The 25234-nt window shown below is 38.6% G+C and overlaps 1 protein-coding gene across 2 annotated transcripts; it reads right to left on the bottom strand.

Annotated features, from left to right (window-relative positions):
* Positions 1-1243: 1243 nt before the first annotated feature.
* On the bottom strand, positions 1244-24708 carry STARD4 (StAR related lipid transfer domain containing 4). 2 transcript variants are annotated; one of them, XM_082835659.1, is made up of 6 exons: positions 24504-24708; positions 10368-10481; positions 9371-9420; positions 5305-5431; positions 4327-4441; positions 1244-3051 (listed from the first exon to the last, which is right to left on the bottom strand). In XM_082835659.1, exons 1-6 carry the CDS (start codon positions 24540-24542, stop codon positions 2822-2824), a joined length of 675 nt encoding a protein of 224 aa, XP_082691785.1. In that variant the 5' UTR covers positions 24543-24708; the 3' UTR covers positions 1244-2821. The 2 variants fall into 2 exon arrangements, with proteins under 2 accessions (XP_082691785.1, XP_082691786.1); XM_082835660.1 differs by lacking the exons at positions 5305-5431; positions 24504-24708 and having other exon boundaries at positions 10368-10433.
* Positions 24709-25234: the final 526 nt, after the last annotated feature.

Here is a 25234-nt window from a genome sequence, read left to right as displayed (position 1 = left end):
TTTTAGTGCGCTGCTAGAAAATTTTAAATTACGTATATGGCTCACATTATTTTTCTATTCTACAGCACTGCCATAGAAACAGCAGACTCTATTACATGTTAATATTAATCCCAATCCACATTGTTAAATTTCATATCTTTATGATATTTGACATAACATATATAGTACATTATCACAAGATTCCTGAGCTTAGAATCAAATACACCTCTACTCTTGAAAACAAAACCAAACAAAACGTGCTCTAATCTTTTCCATCATCTTCTGTATACTAGCAACTGTGCTAAACTTTGGTTATGTATGATTCAGCAAACACGCAAAAGGGATCTTTTGGGTGATAGAACTATTCTAAAATTGGGCTGTTGTGATGGCTGCACAACTATAAATGTATTCAAAAATCAACGGATTGTATACTTATAACTGGTAAATTGTATAGCATTGGAAATCATACCTCAATAAAGCTGTTTTTTTTCTTTTTTTAAGTACACAGCTAGAGCCCAGCAGATTTAAAGTGCCATCTAGAAGCTGCATATACATTTCAGGTAATTCAAATATAATTCTTCAATCCATCATACGGCTCAACATTGCAATGAAACTTTTTCCATGAGGGTCTTGTTACCTGCAATGGGTCCTCATTCAACAGTGGATTATGTCATCACTAGTTGGAGGTATAAGTTACAAAAAAACAAAGGGAACACAGAGTAGCTGAAAGTGGACAGTTTATTAGTGGCACCCAGCTCAGGCGATAATAGCCCTTATAATAATGTACATCTTGTTGCAAACTCACCCAATCTGGGCACCCTATAATTGGACATCTGCTGGTATTTTGTCATGCTAGACTGAATACTGGAATGTAAGAAACCTCCTGCCCTACACTAATAAAACCAAATAAAAGACAATAGATTGAGTCAAAATTAACATTTAACAATTTCCATGCGAAACTGAAAGCTAAACTGCTCATTTCTCTTTCCCTATTGCAAGAAAAAAAAAAGTAGCAGAGAAATCCAGCAGCTCAAAAATTATAGTCAGTTTGGAAAAACATATTGGTGATTAATAAATTTCAAGTTAAGAGCATAGGATCGTTTGTGCATTGCTTCTATTTTCAATCTAAATGAAATCTATTTTCAATCTAAAATAAATTGCTTCTATTTTCAATCTAAATGAAATCTATTTTCAATCTAAATGAAATCTATTTTCAATCTAAAATAAATCTATTTTCAATGCTTCTATTTTCAATCTAAAACAAACTATTTTCAATCTAAAATTTGTGAGATTATTCACTATGGATATTATGGTGCTGCCACCTTTTGCTTTTTTTGAACATCATCTCCATACCAAAACAATAAAAATAAGTCAAGTCTACTTTTTCCACTTGAGCAAAATCGGTCTGAAGAACTATGACTTATGCTTTCTTTACACTCAGGAAAACACAGGAAAGTAAAACACAGATCACACCTTCATGCAATTGAACCACTATACAGTTTTGGTGCTTTTGGTGGCCTATCTAGTAAATACTATTTCCAGAGCTCTCTTTACCCCATATTAACCAAAAAAAAAAAAAAAAAGAAGAGAAAATGAAACAGTAGGAACAGTAATAATAACACATAAATAACTCACATTGAACACTGGAACAGATTTCAAGATGTGTGCATGTACACAAATATAAATATAGACAAAAATTTGCACAGACACTGAGTTCCCTCAAGTTCTCATCTTAGATGTAAACTAGGTGGATAGTTCAAAAGTCAAACACCATGTGGAATGTTAAAATCATTTAGGAATGTTCATTTAATGCAGCCACAGAATCGAGAGACATATTATAGTCCATTCTAGTTATAAAATGACTCATCCAGGCATTTAGATAAATCTATGAATGCATTTGTTCTAGTTCCAGACTGAAGTTACATCACAATTGTGAATGCTTATGACATAGTTATACTTTATGAGTTGAGTGACACATTTAAAACTCAAACATGTATAAAACATTCACTGAATTTGACTTTCTAGAGAGATGATTCTCTATTGGTCAGTATTGGATACCACCACCCATTTCACATAACCCAGAATACTGTCCTATCAATGTGGTGTCCCAGCACATATCTGGCAGTTTTTCACACTGCCTTATTCATTCATAAATGCTTCTAAGACTCCCAAAATAAAAGCCCATAAAGATATGAATACATTTTTAAAGATATCTATAAAATAATACTATCCAGGTATCAAAACTGAATTGCATTTTACTATGATACCTATTCTTTTCTTATTTCTGATATTTTCAATAGGTAAAGTAGTACAAGTCAACTGACAATGAAGTTCATCTTTATAAAGTATAGAGAAGAGCTTTTTTTCTTTAGTCCAAGATATTGTTAAACTCATAGAGCATATGAGAAGTAAAGCATTAATATTTAACTCCTCCCAAAATTAAAACTTTTACAGAATGTTCATAAAGCTCTAAAATAGGTGATTTTAACCTACCAGCATGAAGCTTGGCTTTCTCTAATTTCTAAGAAGCCAAAATATTCATACTGAGGCACTATTCAATTTCTTAAGAGTTTCTGTCAAAGAACTATATCTACTTCTTGGTGGATTTCTGGCATACTCTCCATTCCTAGACATATCACCATACCAAACAATGTGCAAATAACTGTTTAGGAAAACTGAAATGCCCACACTAGATAGCTATTTACTTAGGAATAAAATAAACCAAAAACATCTCAAAATTTTCTACAGGCTATGCAGAAGACAGGAAAGGATGATTTTTACAGGCCATGCAGCTAAGAGAGAGAGTTGATTCAGGGAATATAATACTATAAGTTTAAACATATTATGCCTTTTGTAAGGCTTTTTGTAAATCACCATAGAAGTTGATTAAAGTGCTTGCCATGGCTGTATCTACTGCAGACTGGGGAATCATTCCACGCAGATCCGTCTGAATATAGCCTGTCAAAAGACTCCGGTTTGGACTGTCTTTAAGAGGAACACAAAACCAACCACAGGGATGGTTATATCCACGAACAAATTCTGATCTCTTTTCACTCCAGTCAAGACTTATCCCTACAAGGCAATTTAAAATGACACTATTAATAGCAATGACTGACATTAATCTAAAACTCTCACTAAAAAATATTATCAGATTTCTTATTTACATATTTTTCTTCTTATCCATGTAGATGAAAATTAAGCCCCAAGAGTGACCATGGAAGAATGAAAAAGATAATTACTAAGTGGAATTCTGACAGAGGCTGGTAGATATGTAATGGGGAAAGTTCTAATCCCTTCAGAATAAATGGCATCATGTCATCCTGGTAACTGCTTGGAAACTACAAATCTTCTCTGTAGCAGCCAGGCTTCAAGGTACTAATAATCAAACCTATGTACCACCACTGCTCCCCACAGGCACTACCATATCAAACTTTGGTTCTGGCTGGTTCAGATTAAACAGGTAGATGTGTACCTACAACTGCCAACTCAAATATATCGTACATAGAAAAATATTAATTTACCTATAGATATATTTTAGAAAGCAGGAGCCTTCTAATAGTATCTTTAATTTTGAAAAGAAAAATATTACACAGATCAAGGAAGGAAAAGTACTCTAACACATACCAAGCCTATTTTTTCTAAGTATATGACTAAGAAGCTGTTTCTTGAGAGTGACTTAGAAGGAAACCCAACGACTAGATCCCTTTCTTAGAGGCAGTCATGCGTTCCATATTTGTTAGCTGTGACCTGAAGGATACTGTGTAACAGGGAACCAAAACTCATCAGAAAGATTGCAAAAACCTTCTCGATATTGTTATTTTAATCCCTAGGGTTTAGCATTTGCAAACAGAGCTTATTGATTATAAAATAACTATGGGGACTTCCCTGGTGGCGCAGTCGTTAAAAATCTGCCTGCCAATTCAGGGGTCACAGGTTCGATCCCTGGTCCGGGAGGATCCCACATGCCGCGGAGCAACTGAGCCCGTGTGCCACAACTACAGAGCCTGCGCTCTAGAGCCCACAAGCCACAACTACTGAGCCCGCATGCCACAACTACTGAAGCCCACGTGCCTAGAGCCCGAGCTCCGTAATAAGAGAAGCCACCGCAATGAGAAGCCCACGCACTGCAACAAAGAGCAGCCCCCGCTCGCCACAACTAGAGAAAGCCCGTGCATGCGCAGCAACGAAGACCCAACGCAGCCAAAAATAAATTCATTAAGTAAAATAAATTTTTTAAAGATAAGTATGAAAGTTGAAAATGTATCTTGTGTAGAAAGAAACATCCAGCCTAGAAAACTCAAAATTTAAAACAAACCGAGAGAAAGTAAAAGGTTTTGAGACAATTACCACAGGATAAAAGCCCTTCTTTATAGTCCACAGTATAGGAGAAGTCAACAAACTCTCTTGGGGAAATTATATTCCAAAGCTGACCAGCAGTAGTATAACGCATCACACAGCAATTCTGAAAGAGAACAGGTAACAGCTGTTAGTACTATAGGAAATACATACATAGACTCATATATCATAAGTTAATCTTTAGTAAAAAATTAACACTCACTTAAAATGTGTTATAATAAATATTAATAACATTTCTTACAGTGATTCTGACAGGTTTAGATCTCTATTCTATATCTCACGGCGACTGTATGGACTTGAAGAGGATATACAATCAAAACACAGAGGTAAGTTACCCAGTATCCAAATCTCTGTTTCAGTAGAGTCACCTCTTATCCTATATGATAAAAGTGGAAGCAGGTAGTATAGACTGTACGTGTATAAGATAAAATCCACAAGTACTTTGACTAAAACACCAAATGTGTCAATAAAGGAATCCAAACATGGCAAGGAATGAGTTAATAGAAACAGACAAAGAAAGAAAGCCACTTAGGTTACATAATTCTCTAATGCCTATGGTGGCATTTTTATCTTTGATTTTGGCTAAATGTCAATGGAAAACCTACATACTATTACCTAGAAACCTGAATATGATGGTGGTATTTTCAGAATTTTAGATTTCAGAACCTCAGCTAAAGTTTTACAATTAAAGACACTGATGATTTTCTTAAGCAGCAAGGGTAAAGCTATTGCAGAAAACAAACTCAGTTCTGACTAACACTCATTAGTTAATATGAGGAAACTCAAGCTTTTTGAAAGGCAGCAAGGATTCCCCTGTGAGATCTTTGCCATGACTACTTATTCTCAAAGCAATGAATATAATGAATGCAAGTATACGCACATGCGCGCACACACACACATACACACACACACACACATACACACACACACACACACACACAATCTGAAGCAACATTTCTAAACAAATACCTCTTCAAAGTACTCCAAAATATCCAATGAGGTCATTAAGCTGTCCCAATCCAAGCGACAGGGACCTGGGCGTATATGGTCTATTACACTATTGACGACATCGTCTATAACACCTTGGGCTTTGAAGCTGGAGAAAACATATGAAAGTCAAATGCTATTAGAATGAAAAATTTCAGCATGCTCTCACAGTTCAGAGCTCACATCAGAAAAAATAAAATTTAATGAAGATTTTTTAAAAAGAGTAAATCCCGACTTTTCTGATAAATTAGGTTCTGTCAATTATTTCATCAGAATGTATTCTAAAACGTCCTCAAATCTAATAAGAGATTTGAAGCCTATCTTATGCATTATCATAAACATAGTAAAATACCTTCATGTTATGGTGTAGCCAAGAGCAGTCTGTAGAACACTGTAATGCTTCCATTCATTTCGTATGCTCTTCTTTTCTCAGCTATGTTCTAACATGTTATTAGTATATGCATATTCTTACCCTAACTTTTGAAACCTTTTTATTAGGAATAGAAATATAGGTCACCCTAGAATAGAATGCCCAGGATTGACTCATGAATAATATCAGAACTTGACATATTTCAAAGGTGGCATTACATACCAGTAGGAAAAAGATATGCTAGTTCAAAAATGGTGTTTGGATTCAACAGTTATCCTAACAGAGAGAATAAAAACTGAATTCTTACTTCACATCATTCAAAATACCTCCAGATAGACTAAATACCACTATGTAAAAGGTAAAAATTTTAAATTTTGAGAAAAATATACAAGTGACCATCTTTGTGACCTCAGGATACAGGGGGATTACTTGAATACATAAAACACACAAAAACACAAATTACACAAGATGGTTAAAATTTAAAACTTACATACCACAAATGACAAAATAAGTAATTTCTTTAAAAACTAGCCACAGAGTGGAAGAAGATAAGTGCAACACATATATACAGATATATACTTACTATAGAGGATATATGATTAATTCCTATGAAACAATGAGAAGAGGACAATCCAAACAAAAGATGGGCAAAGGACAAGATTGACCTGAAATGTCAATAAACTTAGAGAAGATGCTCAATTTCACTCATAATCAAGTAATTACTAGCAATACACCATCTCATACCCCTGAAAAACTGACAGAGATTAAAAACTTAATAACAAGTGTTGAATGGAAGGGAATGAGAACTCTCAAAGTGCTACCACCACTTCAGAGAGCAATTTGGCAACATGCAGTAAAGTGGGATGATGTATGTCCCTAAGACACAGGCACACCCCAAGAAAATGTTACATGTGTGTAGAAGGAGACATGTACCAAAAAGCTTACTGTAGAGAAGAATTCACAACAACCTGAAAATTCATCAGTAGGCAAACTTGCAAACACAGATAAGCACATTGTGGTATATGAATACAGAAGTGAAAGACTAGATCAACATGTAACAACATGGGTAACTCTTGAAAACACAGTATTGAACAGAAAAAATTAAAGCGTATTACTAAAACACACACACACACACACAGTCAAAGTGTGAAACAGGAATAATACACACAACTTCAAGAGAGTAGTTATCTCTGGGGAGGAAAGAAAAGAGAGGTAGATTGGCTTTAACTCCATCATTGTTTTCAGGGGTCTTTTTTCTCTTTTTAAGCATCTGAAGCCTTTTTATCATTTTGTAAATCTCTCAAGCTCACGCTTATATTATGTTCCATCCTAAGTCTGCTCTTCTGCCTGTGTTCTCTAACTTGGGATGAGGGTGGGGGTAGGAGGTGGGTAATACAAATTACTTCAGGCACAAATTAGAAATCTGGGATTCAATTTCGACTCTTCTTTTTCTCTTAACCCGATTCTAATAGTCAGAACTAATAAGTCACCATGTTTCATCAAAATGATTTTCCAAACGTAAACTGCTTAGAACAATATCTGGTTTTCAATAAATGTTAGTTATCATCGCCATCATCATCATCACCACCACCACCATCACTATCATAAATCTCTTTCAAGTTCATTTGTCCTTTTCAACTCCCATGCTATGTCCTTAGTTTGGGAACTCTGTGTCCAACTCAACACTGCATCAGTTTCTAGCTCTTCTGATCATATAACTCTTTAAGAATCTGAAAAAAGCCACAGATCTCTTCCCAGGAACATACACATTGTCACAAAACTTTGTATACAATCTTAGGGACACTTTAAGAAGCTAGCCATGGACCCCCAGGATACAAGCTCTTCTCTTAACTTTCCATGCTCATTTCTCTTTCACAATTGTTATTAGAATAAATGCAAAATCCTCTGAGGACCTGGGATGTATGGGTAGGGTTGAGCAGTAGGTAACGCAAAACTGAATGCCTTAGTTTAGAATTCAAAAATCCTTCAGAGAGCTTCCCTGGTGGTCCAGTGGTTGAGAGTCCGCCTGCCGATGCAGGGGACACGGGTTCATGCCCCGGTCCGGGAAGATCCCACATGCCGCGGAGCGGCTGGGCCCGTGAGCCATGGCCGCTGAGCCTGCGCGTCCGGAGCCTGTGCTCCGCAATGGGAGAGGCCACAACAGTGAGAGGCCCGCGTACGGCAAAAAAAAAAAAAAAAAATCCTTCAGACATCCTCTCCCCACCCCCATACTTAATGCTCCAGCTATACAAACACAATTTCAACTTCCCTAAATAAACTCCTTAAAGTGTTTCCCATCTGTGTGAACATAGTAAATGAAATGCTCTCTGCCTGGAATATGAATTTATCCTTAATTCCCTAAGAAATACCTATTCGTTCTTTAAGACTCCGCTCCAATATTAGCTCCCCTATGAAGTTTTTCCATATCACCAAGCATAGTGCTCCCTTGGCACTTTTTACACTTTTTCGCCCCAGCAGGGATTACTGATCTAAAGGATTAACTTCTACACTTGCTTACAATGTTTAATCCAACTCCAGTTTCCCTGTCCTCATAAATACTGTACAACTTATCTTCCTGGAAACGCTATCTTTGGTAATACACTTCAAAATACACTGTATATAGTAAGTTCAGTCAACAGTTTCATTTTAAAAAGTGCTGAGTCCCAAGGATGTGACTATTCCACTCCAATTTCACGTGGCAACTATCTCCTCTGGCTTTAAAAAACAATACTTTTTTTACTGGTTAAAGGCATAATTCGTGTTCAACTATATGCAAAAATCAAAAAACAGAAGTAAAAATCACACATAAAACTGACATCTAGAGGTATATATTTTGTGTTAAATAAAACATTTTAATATATAAAAAATATATATTTAAAGTCAACCCATGATTGTGCTACATACAGTTTAGTATTCTGCTTTATTCACTTTTCACTGTATCTTGAGCATTTTATTATGTTTTTAAAGACTGTAAAATAGCACATTTTATAATTTAATCATTCCCCAACAATTGATTATTCAGGTTGTTTGTAATTTTTAATATTTTAAGTAATACTGTGATGGAAAAGACAAGTTTAAATAACTATTAATTTTCCCATGATTTCTTCAAGATAAATTTCTTAGAATAAAATATGCTACAGGGGCTTCCCTGGTGGCGCAGAGGTTGAGAGTCCGCCTGCCGATGCAGGGGACACGGGTTCGTGCCCCGGTCCGGGAGAATCCCACATGCCGCGGAGGGGCTGGGCCCGTGGGCCACGGCTGCTGGGCCTGCGCATCTGGAGCCTGTGCTCTGCATCGGGAGAGGCCGCGACGGTGAGAGGCCCGTGCAAAAAAATAAAATAAAATAAAATATGCTACAGCACTGAATAAATGCAGAAAGAATATTAGAAGGGTCTTATACACCATAGTAAGAAATTAAGATTTTATCAGCTATCTGATATCATTAACGATATCATATTATTTATGATCCCCTCACCACCAACTCTGTCCACCAGGGATATGGACATTTTAAAGGCTTTGAATTCATAACAGGATTTGCTTCTCAGAAAGTTTAACATCTTAAAGCAAAAGCCAAATTTTGCTGGCAATGATCATTCAGTGATCATGTGTGTAGATGTGTATATATCTGAAGTTTAGCAATGTCCTAAGAGCTACGTAACACTACAGGAATTTACTTACAGATATCCATTAAATTCTTCTGAAGGTTTCCTCCAAATTGTTACATCTTTCTAGAAAAATAAAAACAGTGTATGCTGATAATTACATAGGTGGAAACCTGGATATAAAACTGACAATTTCATAAATTCTACAGCATTAGCTTTTGCATGAAAATAAAACATAAGTAAATATTCAAAGAAATACGCAAAAGTAATTTATACCATAAAATAATCCATATCTGAATTTCTTCTGTATCTGAAAGTAGTACACATCTTATTTAAATTACAAACCCCTACAAAAGGTTTTTCAATAGCTTAATGACACCCAAACACTGTTAAGATTCGGTGATGGCACTATCTCATTGGCCATTATTATTTGCCCCATTCCAATCTCATCTATTTACCATTACCGACACATTTAGACTGAGATAATAGAAATGTTAAATACTTCATTCTGAACTTGCTCACATCTTTTTAAAATTAAACAATTCAAATCTATTATGACACTGCTACCTTGAATTAGTCCCTACATTTTTTTCTAGATCATTTCCCAAGAAATTCTGAATAGCAGAATAGCCAGAGGACTTAACTGGAAGAGTCCTGGGTTCAAGGATTGGCTCTGTCAACACTCAGGTATGTCATATTGGTAAAAAAATACTAACTGGCCATTCTCACAGGCTTGTTAAAATATCTGAAACGATTTCAAATTATCAATTACTATACTTCCTTAAACTGACAATGACACATTTTATTTACTGACTTGAGAGGCTGCTCTTTACAATCTTGTTGCCATGAGTCTATTCTTGTGTCCAATATCTGAAGAACTAATGAAAGCAGTGCAGGATTATTATGTTTCTTCCTTTGTGAGACAGTAAACCATCAACTATATTAGCATGTTTATCTATCCCGCACATTCATCTAAAGTATGGTCCATATTTTTCCGTACCATTTTGAAAGTCATCCACCAGCTCATTAGACAGAAGATACACCCTCAAACATAAGTAATTTAATTAATTTACCATTTTCTTAGCAACTCGCCACTTGTCATCTTCAAGGCTGTGGTATTGGATGAGAGTGTTTTTAAGTCTAGTCGCCAAAACAGCTGCATCAGGCAGGTCTTCCATTTGTTTTCCCTGTTACAGAGACTAAGATTATCATCAGCAAATACCAGAGTTAGATGCAGTTGGGTCTCAAATATGGCTTCATAAAAGAATCACCTGGGGAGTTGTAAAAGATACCTATAACTGGACCCCATCCCAAATCAACTAATCAGGATCCCTGAGGGTAAGACCTGGCCATAGTTTTTTTTCTAAAAGCTTCCAAGGTGTGAAACACATAGGGATAAGAATCACATATGTTGAGTTATTAAAATCACTCATGTAAAAAATAAAATACAATCCTATTTCCCTTTCTAATAGAATCTAACCCAAAGGAATAAATTATAAAATTCCAGATAACTTAAAAGAAAAAAAAATACTGCTTTTTCAAAAATACAAAAATAACACACAAGGCATAAACTCTTTAAAAATTCCTTAGAGATTCAGCCATTGAAAATTTTCATTTTACCAGCCAACAGATATAGGACTCATTCTAGCAAACAAATGACAACCACAATTGGAAACCTCCTCTTACATCCTTTAAGGATAGGGCTAGAGACCTTTGAAGAATTTCCAAACTTTGAAGAACTCTATTGTCTTCAATGTTTTATTTCATTTGATGAAGTGTCATAGGATTCAGTGAGCTATCTGTGTAACATAGGAGGTGATATGAAGACCTTAGAACCACCAGTACAGCATAAATAAGTGGTTTATAATTTTAAGGCAATAATTTTAACTATACAGAGAGGAAAGTACTATATCATTAATAATTCCAAAGGTATGTTATTGTTCAACAATACTTTAAAAGGGAAATGATTACTAATCTTTAAAGATAATAAACTTAATATAATGAGGGATTCTATAATGTGATCATTTTAAAACATTGCTGCAAATCCTGTGACACACTTCCCATCAAGAGGGATTGACATATATACACTACTATGTAGAAAATAGATAACTAATGAACACCGACTGTATAGCACAGGGAACTCTACTCAGTGCTCTGTGGTGACCTAAATGGGAAGGAAATCCAAGGAAGAGGGGATATTTGTATATGTATAGCTGATTCACTTTGCTGTACAGCAGAAACTAACACAACATTGTAAAGCAACTATACTCCAACAAAAATAAATAAATAAAGTGAAAAAATTGAATAAAAAGCAACAAAGCATTTACAATGAAAAAAAAAAAAAAGAGGTGCAGTCTGTGACGCTGCATGACCTCTGCAGCTAGGTTAGAAAATTCCATGCAGCCTCTGTACGTCACTCTTAGAATAATCGCTCTGGGAGCCTTTGATCAACATGTAAGCATACAAGAAATCTGGTTATCCTGAAGCTGATATGTGGAAAGGCCCGGGTGGAAAGAAAAGGAAGGGAGGGAAAAAAGGAGAGGGAAGGACAGAGACAGACAGACAGACACACACACACACAGATCCAAAATCCCACATCCAGAAGCCTATATTTAGGGCTTCACGCCTAATGGGCATCTCTTGCTGCCCCAGTCTTCCTTCAATTTGCCTCTGTCTTCCTCATCTTAATAATTTTACTATTAAAATGATAATTGAGCCAGTTGCTCAATGTCAAAAACCTTGGAATAACCCTTAATAGGTATTAGGAGATTCATCACATACCATTGCCTACAATGCTCTTCTCCTACTGGTTTTCTTTCTGTCCCTTAAATACATCAAGCTTGTCACTGACTTCGGGCCTTTGTATTTACTATTATTTCTCTACCTGGATTAGTAGATCCCAAATCTGAGCATGACTAATAACAACCTGTAATAATAATTTCAGATTAAACCTCCTGTCCTTAATACAACCTTCCCCAAATCACTATTATACCCTTCTTTTATTTTCTTCATAGTGCATCACTATGTGAAATTAACTTGTTTATTTATTGATGTACTATATTCTACTCTTTGACTACCATGTCCCCAACTAATAGAGTGGCTGTCCCATGTCTGCCTTTTTCACTACTATATCCCCACCAACTAGAACACTACCTGGAACACAGTAGGACCTTAATATTTGTTGAAGTGTGTTTGCTTCAAAACATGATTTATTTGGTCTTAACTTCTCTCCTTTTGGTGCCATGGTACTCTCCAGTAAAAGGCTAAAGAAGAAAAGGCTTTGGAAGAAAGCTGTCCATTTACAGGATCATGAAGTTACTACTAAAAAGGAGATCAAGAAAAGATCTAAATGAAATATCAAGGCTCAAACCTCTATGGGAATAAGGATGCAATTCTCACTACAAATGCATACATCAGAATCATGTTGTTATAATTTGTAATAGCTGTTAATGTTGACAAAGAATCTCTCCTTGGTTGGGCTCCTCTGAGTCCTCTTTTTTTTTTTTTTTTTTTTTTTTGGCTGCATCAGGTCTTAGTTGCGGCATGCAGAATCTTCAGTAGTGGTGCGGGCTCTTCATTGCGGCATGCGGGCTTCTCTCTACTTGGGCTGCGCAGGCTCCAGAGCACACAGGCTCAGTAGTTGCGGCACGCAGTCTCTCTAGTTGTGAGGCACGGGCTCTAGAGCACATGGGCTTAGTTGCCTCATGGCATGTGGGATCTTAGTTCCCCGACCAGAGATCAAACCCGCGTCCCTTGCATTGGAAGGCAGATTCTTAACCACTGGACCACCAGGGAAGTCTCCTCTGAGTCCTCTTTGTGACGAGGCCTAGCTCTTGGGCTTGTCCTTGGACCCCTTAGTCTAGTTTTAGCAAGAATCCTGCTGAGTCAGTTTAGTGAAAATCCCCTACCCTCAAATTTCCTTATCCCACCCTCAATCTTATCCCCCTGGCCTGCCTTCAGCAAGAATCCTGTCAAGTTGGTTTAAGGCGAATCCCCCTTCCTCTAATGCTTCCTCCTAGTAATTTTCATTCACTGACACACACCCTGCTTCTTGGCTATACACCCCTACGTGCCCTTGTTGTATTCAGAATGAAGCCTAGTTCTAGACCAAGGTTTCTTTTCCACTATTGCAATAGTTATTGAATAAGATTTGCCTTTACCACTTTCATGTGTGTCTGCCTCTGGTTTTCTGTGACACCGTTTTTGGATATTAGATTTCATGGTCCACAGCCAGATAGTCCGATTCAGTGGGTCTGCTCTAGAATAGGCCCCAGATCTAGGTCCTATAAAAAGCCTCACTGATCATTCTTTTAACCAGTCGGGAGTGACAGCCACTAATCTAAAATCTAAAGTGACAAAGTCAGTGCTATAGTCAATATTTAACCAGCACAAAGTAGAACATAAAAGCCATGAAACATGATAAACACTAAAATGATATAAGGGGATTCAAGATGGTGGAAGAGTAAGACGCGGAGATCACCTTCCTCCCCACAGATACACCAGAAATACATCTACACGGGGAACAACTTCTACAGAACACCTACTGAACGCTGGCAGAAGACCTCAGACTTCCCTAAAGGCAAGAAACTCCCCACGTACCTGGGTAGGGCAAAAGAAAAAAGAATAAACAGAAACAAAAGGATAGGGATGGGACCTGCACCAGTGGGAGGGAGCTGTGGAAGAAAGGTTTCCACACACTAGGAAGCCCCTTCGCAGGCGGAGACTGCGGGTGGCAGAGGCGGAAAGCTTCGGAGCCGCGGAGGAGAGCACAGCAACAGGGGTTGTGGGGGGGCAAAGCGGAGAGATTCCCACACAGAGGATCGGTGCCGACCGGCACTCACCAGCCCGAGAGGCTTGTCTGCTCACCCGCCAGGGCGGGCGGGGCTGGGAGCTGAGGCTCGGGCTTCGGTCCGGATCCGAGGGAGAGGACTGGGCTTGGCAGCGTGAACACAGCCTGAAGGGGGCTAGTGCGCCACAGCTAGCAGGCAGGGAGTCCGGGAAAAACTCTGGACCTGCCTAAGAGGCAAGAGACTTTTTCTTGCCTCTGTTTCCTGGTGCGCGAGGAGAGGGGATTAAGAGCGCTGCTTAAAGGAGCTCCGGCGACAGGGGCGAGCCGCAGCTATCAGCGCGGACCCCAGAGGCGGGCATGAGATGCTAAGGCTGCTGCTGCAGCCACCAAGAAGCCTGTGTGCAAGCACAGGTCACTATCCACATCACCCCTCCCGGGAGCCTGTGCAGCCCGCCACGGCCAGGGTCCCGTGATCCAGGGAGAACTTCCCTGGGAGAACACACGGCGCACCTCTGGCTGGTGCAACGTGACACCGGCCTCTGCTGCAACAGGATCGCCCCTCATCCGTACCCCTCCTCCCCCCGGCCTGAGTGAGCCACAGCCCCCAGAGCAGCTGCTCCTTTAACCCCCTCCTGTCTGAGCGAAGAACAGACGCCCTCAGGCGACCTACACGCAGAGGCGGGGCCAAATCCAAAGAAGGAGCTGTGCAAACAAAGAAGAGAAAGGGAAATCTCTCCCAGGAGACTCAGGAGCAACGGATTAAATCTCCACAGTCAACTTGATGTACCCTGCATCTGTGGAATACCTGAATAGATAACGAATCATCCCAAATTGAAGAGGTGGACTTTGGGAGGAATGATATATATATATATTTTTTTTCCCTTTTTCTCCTTTTGTGAGTGTATATGTGTGTGTTTCTGGGTGTGATTTTGTCTGTAAACCTTTGCTTTTACCATTTATCGTTGGGTGCTGTCTGTCTTTTTTTTTCCCTTTTTTTTAGTATAGTTTTTAGCACTTAGCATTGGTGGATTTTTTTTTTTGGTTTGGTTGCTCTCTTCATTCCTTTTTTTATTACTTAAAAAAATTTTAATAATTATTTTTTATTTTAATAATTTTATTTTATCTCTTTCTTGCTTTCTTTCTTTCTTTCTTTCTTTCTTTTTTTTGCCCTTTTATTCTGAGCTGTGTGGATAACAGGCTCTTGGTGCTCCAGCCAGGCATCAGGGCTGTGCCTCTGAGGTGGGAGAGCCAAATTCAGAACAAAGGCCCACCAGAGACCTCCCAGCTCCACATAATATCAAATGGCAAAAATCTCCCAGAGATCTCCATCTCAATGCCAACACCCAACTCCACTCAATGACCAGCAAGCTACATTGATGGACACCCTATGCCAAACAACTAGCAAGACAGGAACACAGCCCCACCCATTAGCAGAGAGGCTGCCTAAAATCATAATAAGGTCAGAGACACAGCAAAACACACCACCAGACATGAACCTGCCCACCAAAAAGACAAGATCCAGCCTTATCTTCCAGAACAGAGGCACTAGTCTCCTCCACCAGGAAGCCTACACAACTCACTGAACCAACCTTAGCCACTGGGGGCAGACAACAAAAACAATGGGAACTATGAACATGCAGCCTGCGAAAAGGAGACCCCCAAAACAGTAAGTTAAACAAAATGAGAATACAGAGAAACACAGCAGATGAAGGAGCAAGGTAAAAACCCACCAGACCTAACAAATGAAGAGGAAATAGGCAGTCTACCTGAAAAAGAATTCGGAATAATGATAGTAAACATGATGCAAAATCTTGCAAATAGAATGGAGAAATTACAAGAAACGTTTAACAAGGACCTAGAAGAACTAAAGAGCAAACAAACAATGATGAACAACACAATAAATGAAATTAAAAATTCTCTAGAAGGGATCAATAGCAGATAGGCAGAAGAACGGATAAGTGATCTGGAATATAAAATAGTGGAAATAACTACTGCAGAGAAGAAAAAAAAAAAGAATGAAAAGAACTGAGGACAGTCTCAGAGACCTCTGGGACAACATTAAACGCAACAACATTCGAATTATAGGGGTCCCAGAAGAATAAGAGAAAAAGAAAGGGACTGAGAAAATATTGGAAGAGATTATAGTTGAAAACTTCCCTAATATGTGGAAGGAAATAGTTAATCAAGTCCAGGAAGCACACAGAGTCCCATACAGGATAAATCCAAAGAGAAAAATGCCAAGACACATAATGATCAAACTATCAAAAATTAAATACAAAGAAAAAATATTAAAAGCAGCAAGGGAAAAACAACAAATAACACACAAGGGAATCCCCATAAGGTTCACAGCTGATCTTTCAGCAGAAACTCTGCAAGCCAGAAGGGAGTGGCAGGACATATTTAAAGTGATGAGAGGCAAAAACCTACAACCAAGATTACTCTACCCAGCAAGGATCTCATTCAGATTGGACAGAGAAACTAAAACCTTTACAGACAAACAAAAGCTAAGAGAATTCACCACCACCAAACCAGCTTTACAACAAATGCTAAAGGAATTTCTCTAGGCAGGAAACACAAGAGAAGGAAAAGACCTACAATAACAAACCCAAAACAATTAAGAAAATGGGAATAGGAACATACATATCGATAATTACCTTAAATGTAAATGGATTAAATGCTCCCACCAAAACACACAGACTGGCTGAATGGATACAAAAACAAGACCCATATATATGCTGTCTACCAGAGACCCACTTAACACCTAGAGACACATACAGACTGAAAGTAAGGGGATGGAAAAAGATATTTCATGCAAATGGAAACCAAAAGAAAGCTGGAGTAGCAATTCTCATATCAGACAAAATAGACTTTGAAATAAAGACTATTAGAAGAGACAAAGAAGGATACTACATAATGATTAAGGGGTTAATCCAAGAAGATATAACAATTGTAAATATTTATGCACCCAACATAGGAGCATCTCAATACATAAGGCAAATACTAACTAACAGCCATAAAATGGGAAATCGACAGTAACACAATCATAGTAGGGGACTTTAACACCCCACTCTCACCAATGGACAGATCATCCAAAATGAAAATAAATAAGGAAACACAAGCTTTAAATGACACATTAAACAAGATGGACTTAATTGATATTTATAGGACATTCTATCCAAAAACAACAGAATACACTTTCTTTTCAAGGGCTCATGGAACATTCTCCACGATAGATCATATCCTGGGTCACAAATCAATCCTTGGTAAATTTAAGAAAATTGAAATCGTATCAATCTTTTCTGACCACAACACTATGAGACTAGATATCAATTACAGGAAAAAAATCTGTAAAAAATACAAACACATGGAGGCTAAACAATACACTACTTAATAACCAAGAGATCACTGAAGAAATCAAAGAGGAAATCAAAAAACACCTAGAAACAAATAACAATGAAAACACGATGACCCAAAACCTATGGGATGCAGCAAAAGCAGTTCTAAGAGGGAAGTTTATAGCAATACAATCCTACCTTAAGAAACAGGAAACATCTCGAATAAACAACCTAACCTTACACCTAAAGCAATTAGAGAAAGAAGAACAAAAACCCCCCATAGTTAGCAGAAGGAAAGAAATCATAAAGATCAGATCAGAAATGAATGAAAAAGAAATGAAGGAAACTATAGCAAAGATCAATAAAACTAAAAGCTGGTTCTTTGAGAAGATATACAAAATTGATAAACAACTAGCCAGACTCATCAAGAAAAAAAGGGAGAAGATTCAAATCAATAGAATTAGAAATGAAAAAGGAGAAGTAACAACTGACACTGCAGAAATACAAAAGATCATGAGAGATTACTACAAGCAACTCTATGCCAATAAAATGGACAACCTGGAAGAAATGGACAAATTCTTAGAAATGCACAACCTGCCAAGACTGAATCAGGAAGAAATAGAAAATATGAACAGACCAATCACAAGCACCGAAATTGAAACTGTGATTAAAAATCTTCCAACAAACAAAAGCCCAGGACCAGATGGCTTCACAGGCGAATTCTATCAAACATTCAGAGAAGAGCTAACACCTATCCTTCTCAAACTCTTCCAAAATATAGCAGAGGGAGGAACACTCCCAAACTCATCCTACGAGGCCACCATCACCTTGATACCAAAACCAGACAAGGATGTCACAAAGAAAGAAAACTACAGGCCAATATCACTGATGAACATAGATGCAAAAATCCTCAACAAAATACTAGCAAACAGAATCCAACAGCACATTAAAAGGATCATACACCATGATCAAGTGGGGTTTATTCCAGGAATGCAAGGATTCTTCAATATACGCAAATCAATCAACGTGATACACCATATTAACAAATTGAAGGAGAAAAACCATATGATCATCTCAATAGATGCAGAGAAAGCTTTCGACAAAATTCAACACCCATTTATGATAAAAACCCTGCAGAAAGTAGGCATAGAGGGAACTTTCCTCAACATAATAAAGTGCATATATGACAAACCCACAGCCAACATCATCCTCAATGGTGAAAAACTGAAAGCATTTCCACTAAGATCAATAATAAGACAAGGTTGCCTACTCTCACCACTCTTATTCAACATAGTTTTGGAAGTTTTAGCCACAGCAATCACAAAAGAGAAGGAAATAAAAGGACTCCATATCGGAAAAGAAGTAAAGCTGTCACTGTTTGCAGATGACATGATACTATACATACAGAATCCTAAAGATGCTACCAGAAAACTACTAGAGCTAATCAATGAATTTGGTAAAGTAGCAGGATACAAAATTAATGCACAGAAATCTCTGGCATTCCTATACACTAATGATGAAAAATCTGAAAGTAAAATCAAGAAAACACTCCCATTTACCATTGCAACAAAAAGAATATAATATCTAGGAATAAACCCACCTATGGAGACAAAAGACCTGTATGCAGAAAATTATAAGACACTGATGAAAGAAATTAAAGATGATACAAATAGATGGAGAGATATACCATGTTCTTGGATTGGAAGAATCAACATTGTGAAAATGACTCTACTACCCAAAGCAATCTACAGATTCAATGCAATCCCTATCAAACTACCACTGGCATTTTTCACAGAACTAGAACAAAAAATTTCACAATTTCTATGGAAACACAAAAGACCCCAAATAGCCAAAGCAATCTTGAGAAAGAAAAACGGAGCTGAAGGGAGCAGGCTCCCTGACTACAGACTATAATACAAAGCTACAGTAATCAAGACAGTATGGTACTGGCACAAAAACAGAAATATAGATCAATGGAACAGGATAGAAAGCCCAGAGATAAACTCACGCACATATGGTCACCTTATCTTTCATAAAGGAGGCAAGAATACACAGTGGAGAAAAGACAGCCTCTTCAATAAGTGGTGCTGGGAAAACTTGACTGGTATATGTAAAAGAATGAAATTAGATCACTCCCTAACACCGTACACAAAAGTAAACTGAAAATGGATTAAAGACCTAAAGGTAAGGCCAGACACTATGAAACTCTTAGAGGAAAACATAGGCAGAACACTCTATGACGTAAATGACAGCAAGGTCCTTTTAGACCCACCTCCTAGAGCAATGGAAATGAAAACAAAAATAAACAAATGGGACCTAATGAAACTTAAAAGCTTTTTCACACCAAAGAAACCATAAACAAGACAAAAAGACAACCCTCAGAATAGGAGAAAATATTTGCAAATGAAGCAACGGACAAAGGATTCATCTCCAAAATTTACAAGCAGCTCATTCAGCTCAATATCAAAAAAACAAACCCAATCCAAAAATGGGCAGAAGACCTTCCAAAGAAGATATACAGATTTCCAGCAAACACATGAAAGAATGCACAACATCATTAATCATTAGAGAAATGCAAATCAAAATTACAATGAGATATCATCTCACACCGGTCAGAATGGCCATCATCAAAAAATCTAGAAACAATGAATGCTGGAGAGGGTGTGGAGAAAAGGGAACTCTCTTGCACTGTTGGTGGGAATGTAAATTGATACAGCCACTATGGAGAACAGTATGGAAGTTCCTTAAAAAACTACAAATAGAACTACCATGTGACCCAGCGATCCCACTACTGGGCATATACCCTGAGAAAACCATAATTCAAAAAGAGTCATGTACCAAAATGTTCATTGCAGCTCTATTTACAATAGCCAGGACATGGAAACAAACTAAGTGTCCATCGACAGATGAATGGATAAAGAAGATGTGGCACATATATACAATGGAATATCACTCCGCCATAAAAAGAAACGAAACTGAGTTATTTGTAGTGAGGTGGATGGACTTAGAGTCTGTCATACAGAGTGAAGTAAGTCAGAAAGAGAAAAACAAATACCGTATGCTAACACATATATATGGAATGTAAAAAAAAAATATGGTCATGAAGAACCTAGGGCCAAGACAGGAATAAAGACGCAGACCTACTAGAGAATGGACTTGAGGACATGGTGAGGGGGAAGGGTAAGCTGGGACAAAGTGAGAGATGGCATGGACATATATACACTACCAAACGTAAAATAGATAGCTAGTGCGAAGCAGCCGCATAGCACAGGAAGATGAGCTCAGTGCTTTGTGACCACCTAGAGGGGTGGGATAGGGAGGGCGGGAGGGAGGGAGACGCAAGAGGGAAGAGATATGGGGATATATGTGTATGTATAGCTGATTCACTTTGTTATAAAGCAGAAACTAACACACAATTGTAAAGCAATTATACTCCAATAAAGATGTTAAAAAAAGAGTAAATACTGCAAACAAATTATGCTGAAAAAAATAAAGAAAAAAGATATGATATGGAAAAACTAAAATAAAATGATACAGAAGTTCAGGGAGGAAAATAAAAAACTTTTCCTGTATTTTCTTATGCTCTGTCCCTGAGACCTGCAATTAAATTGACAAAAGATAGATTAACAGAAAAAAAGGCAAACTTTACTTGATGTCAATATTTAATTTTTTTACGCAAAGAGGCTTTCATAGAAAATAACTGGAGACCCAGAGAAGCTTATATACCCTGAGCTTATACACCATCTTAAAGGGTGATAAACTCTGGAGAAATGACAAGACAAGGGAAAAGGGGTTTGAGCTTCTAGGGGTGGTAAATTATGGCAAGATAAATATATGGGAAGAGACTAATAAAAGGTAAAGGCAAAAAAAAAAAAGGTAAAGGTTATTTTAGTGAAGTTTGTTTGTGTAGACCATCTCAGTTCAACTTTCTATCTCCAGTGATAGCCGTTATTCTCCTGGTATAGGAGAGAGGAGAGGGAAGACCTTCACCAAAGGATATTTATGTCCCATTTTTAGGCAGATAGTGGAAGTATAAATGGTTCTTTCCGTGTCTGCTGCTTCTTAATTGCCTTCAGCTCAAAGTAACCTTTATTCTGAAGTGGCATGTTTTGGGGTGGTATATCCCTTCAGAAACATGGGAAAGTATATATAGAAAATTCAGTAATATAGAATTTTGGATCTATGAAAGTGATGTGAAATATCTAATAATTATAGATCCTACCCATAAGAAGTGGATTAGCTCATTTAGAAAGTCTGCCAGTCAGGAATAGATCCCATTTCCACTCAAGAGACTGCCAACTTGATAGCCAGTACAATGACCTTATTTAAGGGTATGTTATAAACAAACACAAGTTCTTAGAGAGGACTTGAAACAGAAATTTTATTTATCCATTACTAAGGATCATTATGATTAAACAACATTCTTTAAATCCAAAGGTCACATGCCAGGTTCCTGTGGCTAGCAGGTAAGAGTATTTTCAAAACTCTTTGATAGAAATCAAAGATGAAGTGGAAAGCTACTGTTAGCATAGACAACATTACCTTTAGGTAAATCTAGCATACAAAAAGTAAGCAATAAAAACTACCTATAAAGATGAGAATCTGAAACTTTAAGGTGTTTACCTTAGTTATCATTAACTCCTCCTGGTTAGTATAAAATCCAAACTCCCTAATATGTCTTATGGGCCCTTTTATATTTTGGCCAAGCTCATTGCCTAATTTCTACTCTTCTTTCCTGGACCCCTCTTAAGACTATGTTAGCTCTCCCGCCAATGTTAAAAACTCCTATTAATGAGCCTCTCTAGTGGTGGTGGAGTAGGAGGTAGGAAAGGAAGAAAATAAAGTAAGTATAAACTTGGAAATCTCTCTTTTAGCCCAATGAAGTATTTAACCAGGCAGTTAATCTTGATGAAAAAAATCCATGCAAGGGTTAAGTCCAAAGGGAATAACAGTTACTTTCTAAACTGATCATCTGTGTTTAGACAGGCAAGACAGAGAATCTCTCAAAAACCAAGGTGGGGTGGGGATAGGGGAACAATATTGGGGTTATCAAGGTCTTGGTGCTCCCTTAATATAATAGGGCACTCACATTAATTGAAAAGAAAGCATGCAATATGCCCTATTGCAGTCTCTATCTGTGGAGAATGTCAGGAAATGTTTTAAATACCATTCTGAACCCCCTCTTTCTTTCATTCTCCTTGCTGACCTTATAGCACGAAACTCTCCAACACTTCCATGTCAGAGAAAACAGGTACCACTTAACTGTATCAGAATCTAACAGCTCCATAAATGGGTTATATACTCTTGACAATTCTATAGCCAGGTGCTAAGTAATGTCCACCTTTTTTCTTTCTTACTCTAACCTTTTTGGTCACGTTTTCTATGTTTATGTTTTTGAAGTGACTACTAGTGTAGGCAGTTGCTGCCACCATTGAGTGGGCAGCCTTCACAGGTTAAAAAATTTTCTTGGGCTTCCCTGGTGGCGCAGTGGTTGAGAGTCTGCCTGCCGATGCAGCGGACACGGGTTCGCGCCCCGGTCTGGGGAGATCCCACATACCGTGAAGTGGCTAGGCCCGTGAGCCGTGGCCGCTGAGCCTGCGCGTCCAGAGCCTGTGCTCCGCAACGGGAGAGGCCACAACAGTGAGAGGCCCGCGTACCACCAAAAAAAAAAAAAATTTTCTTGAGGCCATCTATCAGCACCACAGTCTTTGACGGATACAATTTTAATTTTTGTCAAATGTCAGTGAAATGGCCATAGGTTTTAATTAACTATGGAATATAATAAACATTTTAACCTCTAATAAAAAGTGAATGCCATAAAAATCCGTTTGTACTTATGTAATATGATTAAGTCAGAATTCACGTATTAAAGAAACTCATATCAGAATCATTTCACCTTCCATTACCTGATTGATATGTTTCATGTATGTGAATAGCTTCAATTTAACATGCCATAGATCTTCCCCAAGATGTGCAAACCAAGGCCTTGTAAATTAAATATTTTCTACCTAACATAAAAATTCCAGCATAGGCTTAATTGCCAATCAATTCTGAATTAGTAATTTAGCTTTTCCAATTAGTCAAATACGGTAGTTTCTCATTTTTGAGACTGGCTGTGGCAGGAATGCAACAGGGTAAGTCTTCATCTGCAATGTGACTGATGATACTCCGATTCAGTGCTCACTTTGTCTTATTTTAGGACAAGCTTTACAACACCAATGAGACTTTTACAACACTTAAGACAATATTAATTTCTAATAATGTCACAGCTTTAAGTTTGAGTCCAAGTTAATGTTCGAGCTCCTAATGCTCTAATCCTTTATTTAAAAACATAATAATAGCTAACATTTATTGATCATTTACTATGTGATCAGTCTTTCTGGCCACTTCAAATTGTATTATTTCATTTAATCCTCATAAATAACCTTAAGAGCCCATCCTATTATTGTCTCTATTTTACAGAAAGGTAAAGTATCAACACGGAGGTTAAGTCACTTGTCCAAGATCACACAGCCCATAAGTGATGGAGCCAGAATTCCAACCCAGGACCTCTGACTCCAGAGACTGAAGGTCTATTCTGTAAAACACTGGAAGCTGATCAAAGGCTGCAAGAGACTCTAAAAATCTGACATCATGTTGAATTTGCCATATTTTGTCTTGGCTGCTGAACCTAAAAAATCTCAGGTAATCTTTCTTAATTGTAAATTAGGGATAACAGCAACATTAATTTATTGAGGAATTACAAGAGTTAATATATTTAGTACCGAACTTGGAAGATAGTAAGCACTCGGAAAACACTGCCTCTTAACAACACAGCTCCGTCAAAGCCCGGTGTGAGGGAATGGACCTTCTGTTGTCTGTGCACCTACTAAGAACCAGGAAGCACTGTGCCCATCACAGAACGGTATCTCAATGAATCTTCACCCAGGCCCCTCGAAGCGAGGTTATTACCGCCCTTTCCCCATTTAACAGATGAAGTAACTTGGGCCTAATCGGCGTCCTAACGCTGGTGAACTGGGTTGAGGAGGAGAGGGGCAAGCCCTGGGATCCAACCACCGCGACCCTTATCCTCAGTTTTCTCTTACCTGTGAGGTCCACACACGTCCGGACGCCGGTTCCGCCATCCTGGACCTCCACGGCGGCTTCCCTCTCCCACTGCCCGGAGCAGCTCCGGGAAGACCACCCTGTCGCTCCGCCTCTAGGCGGCCTCACCTCCGTGCTTCTACTCAAGGCTACTTGAGGTGAAGCAAGGAGTGCGACCGAGATCAGGCGTGCCAGGTAGACAGGAAACTCACTCTTTCTGCAATACTAACTCTACAGCTCTCTCGGCTTCCCCGCCCGCCGAGGCCACCGGCGGCAGCAGCCAATGGTCGCCAAGCCACTGCCAGTTGCAGCCAATTGGAAGGCATCAAGCCTTCCGGGGGAGGCGGGCCGAACCCCGCAACCACGCCCCCGGCTCGAACCCTGGCCTCCGGGGATGGGTAGCGGCAAAAGTTGGCAGAAGCAACGTGTGTTTGCAGGGATTGGCTGGCGCGGCAGCGTGCGGAGCGCTGATTGGTCGCCGAGAGATGGACTGATTCCGCGTCGGGTGAGAGTTGACGGTCTGCGAGCCAGCTGCGTGTGTGGAGTCGCCTGTGGGTTTGGCTCTGGAAGGGTTCCCTGTGGCCAATTAATTCTGAAAGAATTTCGCGTGGCAGTAAGTCCCGCTGGGAGAATATGAACGCGAAGAGGGAGTGAATGACGACGGTGAGGGATAAAGCTGGCTTAAATTCGCTCTGAAGATTAGTATTGCGCGGCTGCGTTGCCCCTCCCAAGG

Source organism: Leucopleurus acutus (assembly GCF_964270905.1).
Source record: "Leucopleurus acutus genome assembly, chromosome: 3".
Lineage (NCBI taxonomy): Eukaryota > Metazoa > Chordata > Mammalia > Artiodactyla > Delphinidae > Leucopleurus > Leucopleurus acutus.
Note: the sequence above shows the minus strand (reverse complement) of the source record. Positions and strands in the feature narration are given on the sequence as shown.

Coding starts and splice junctions, on each gene's coding strand:
- STARD4 (XM_082835659.1), bottom strand. CDS start 24,542: ATGGCGGAACCGGCGTCCGGACGTGTGTGGACCTCACAG. Junction 10,482..24,503: donor GACGTGTGTGGACCTCACAG/GTAAGAGAAAAC, acceptor TCTCTGTAACAG/GGAAAACAAATGGAAGACCT. Junction 4,442..5,304: donor TTTTGGAGTACTTTGAAGAG/GTATTTGTTTAG, acceptor GTTCTCTTTCAG/AATTGCTGTGTGATGCGTTA.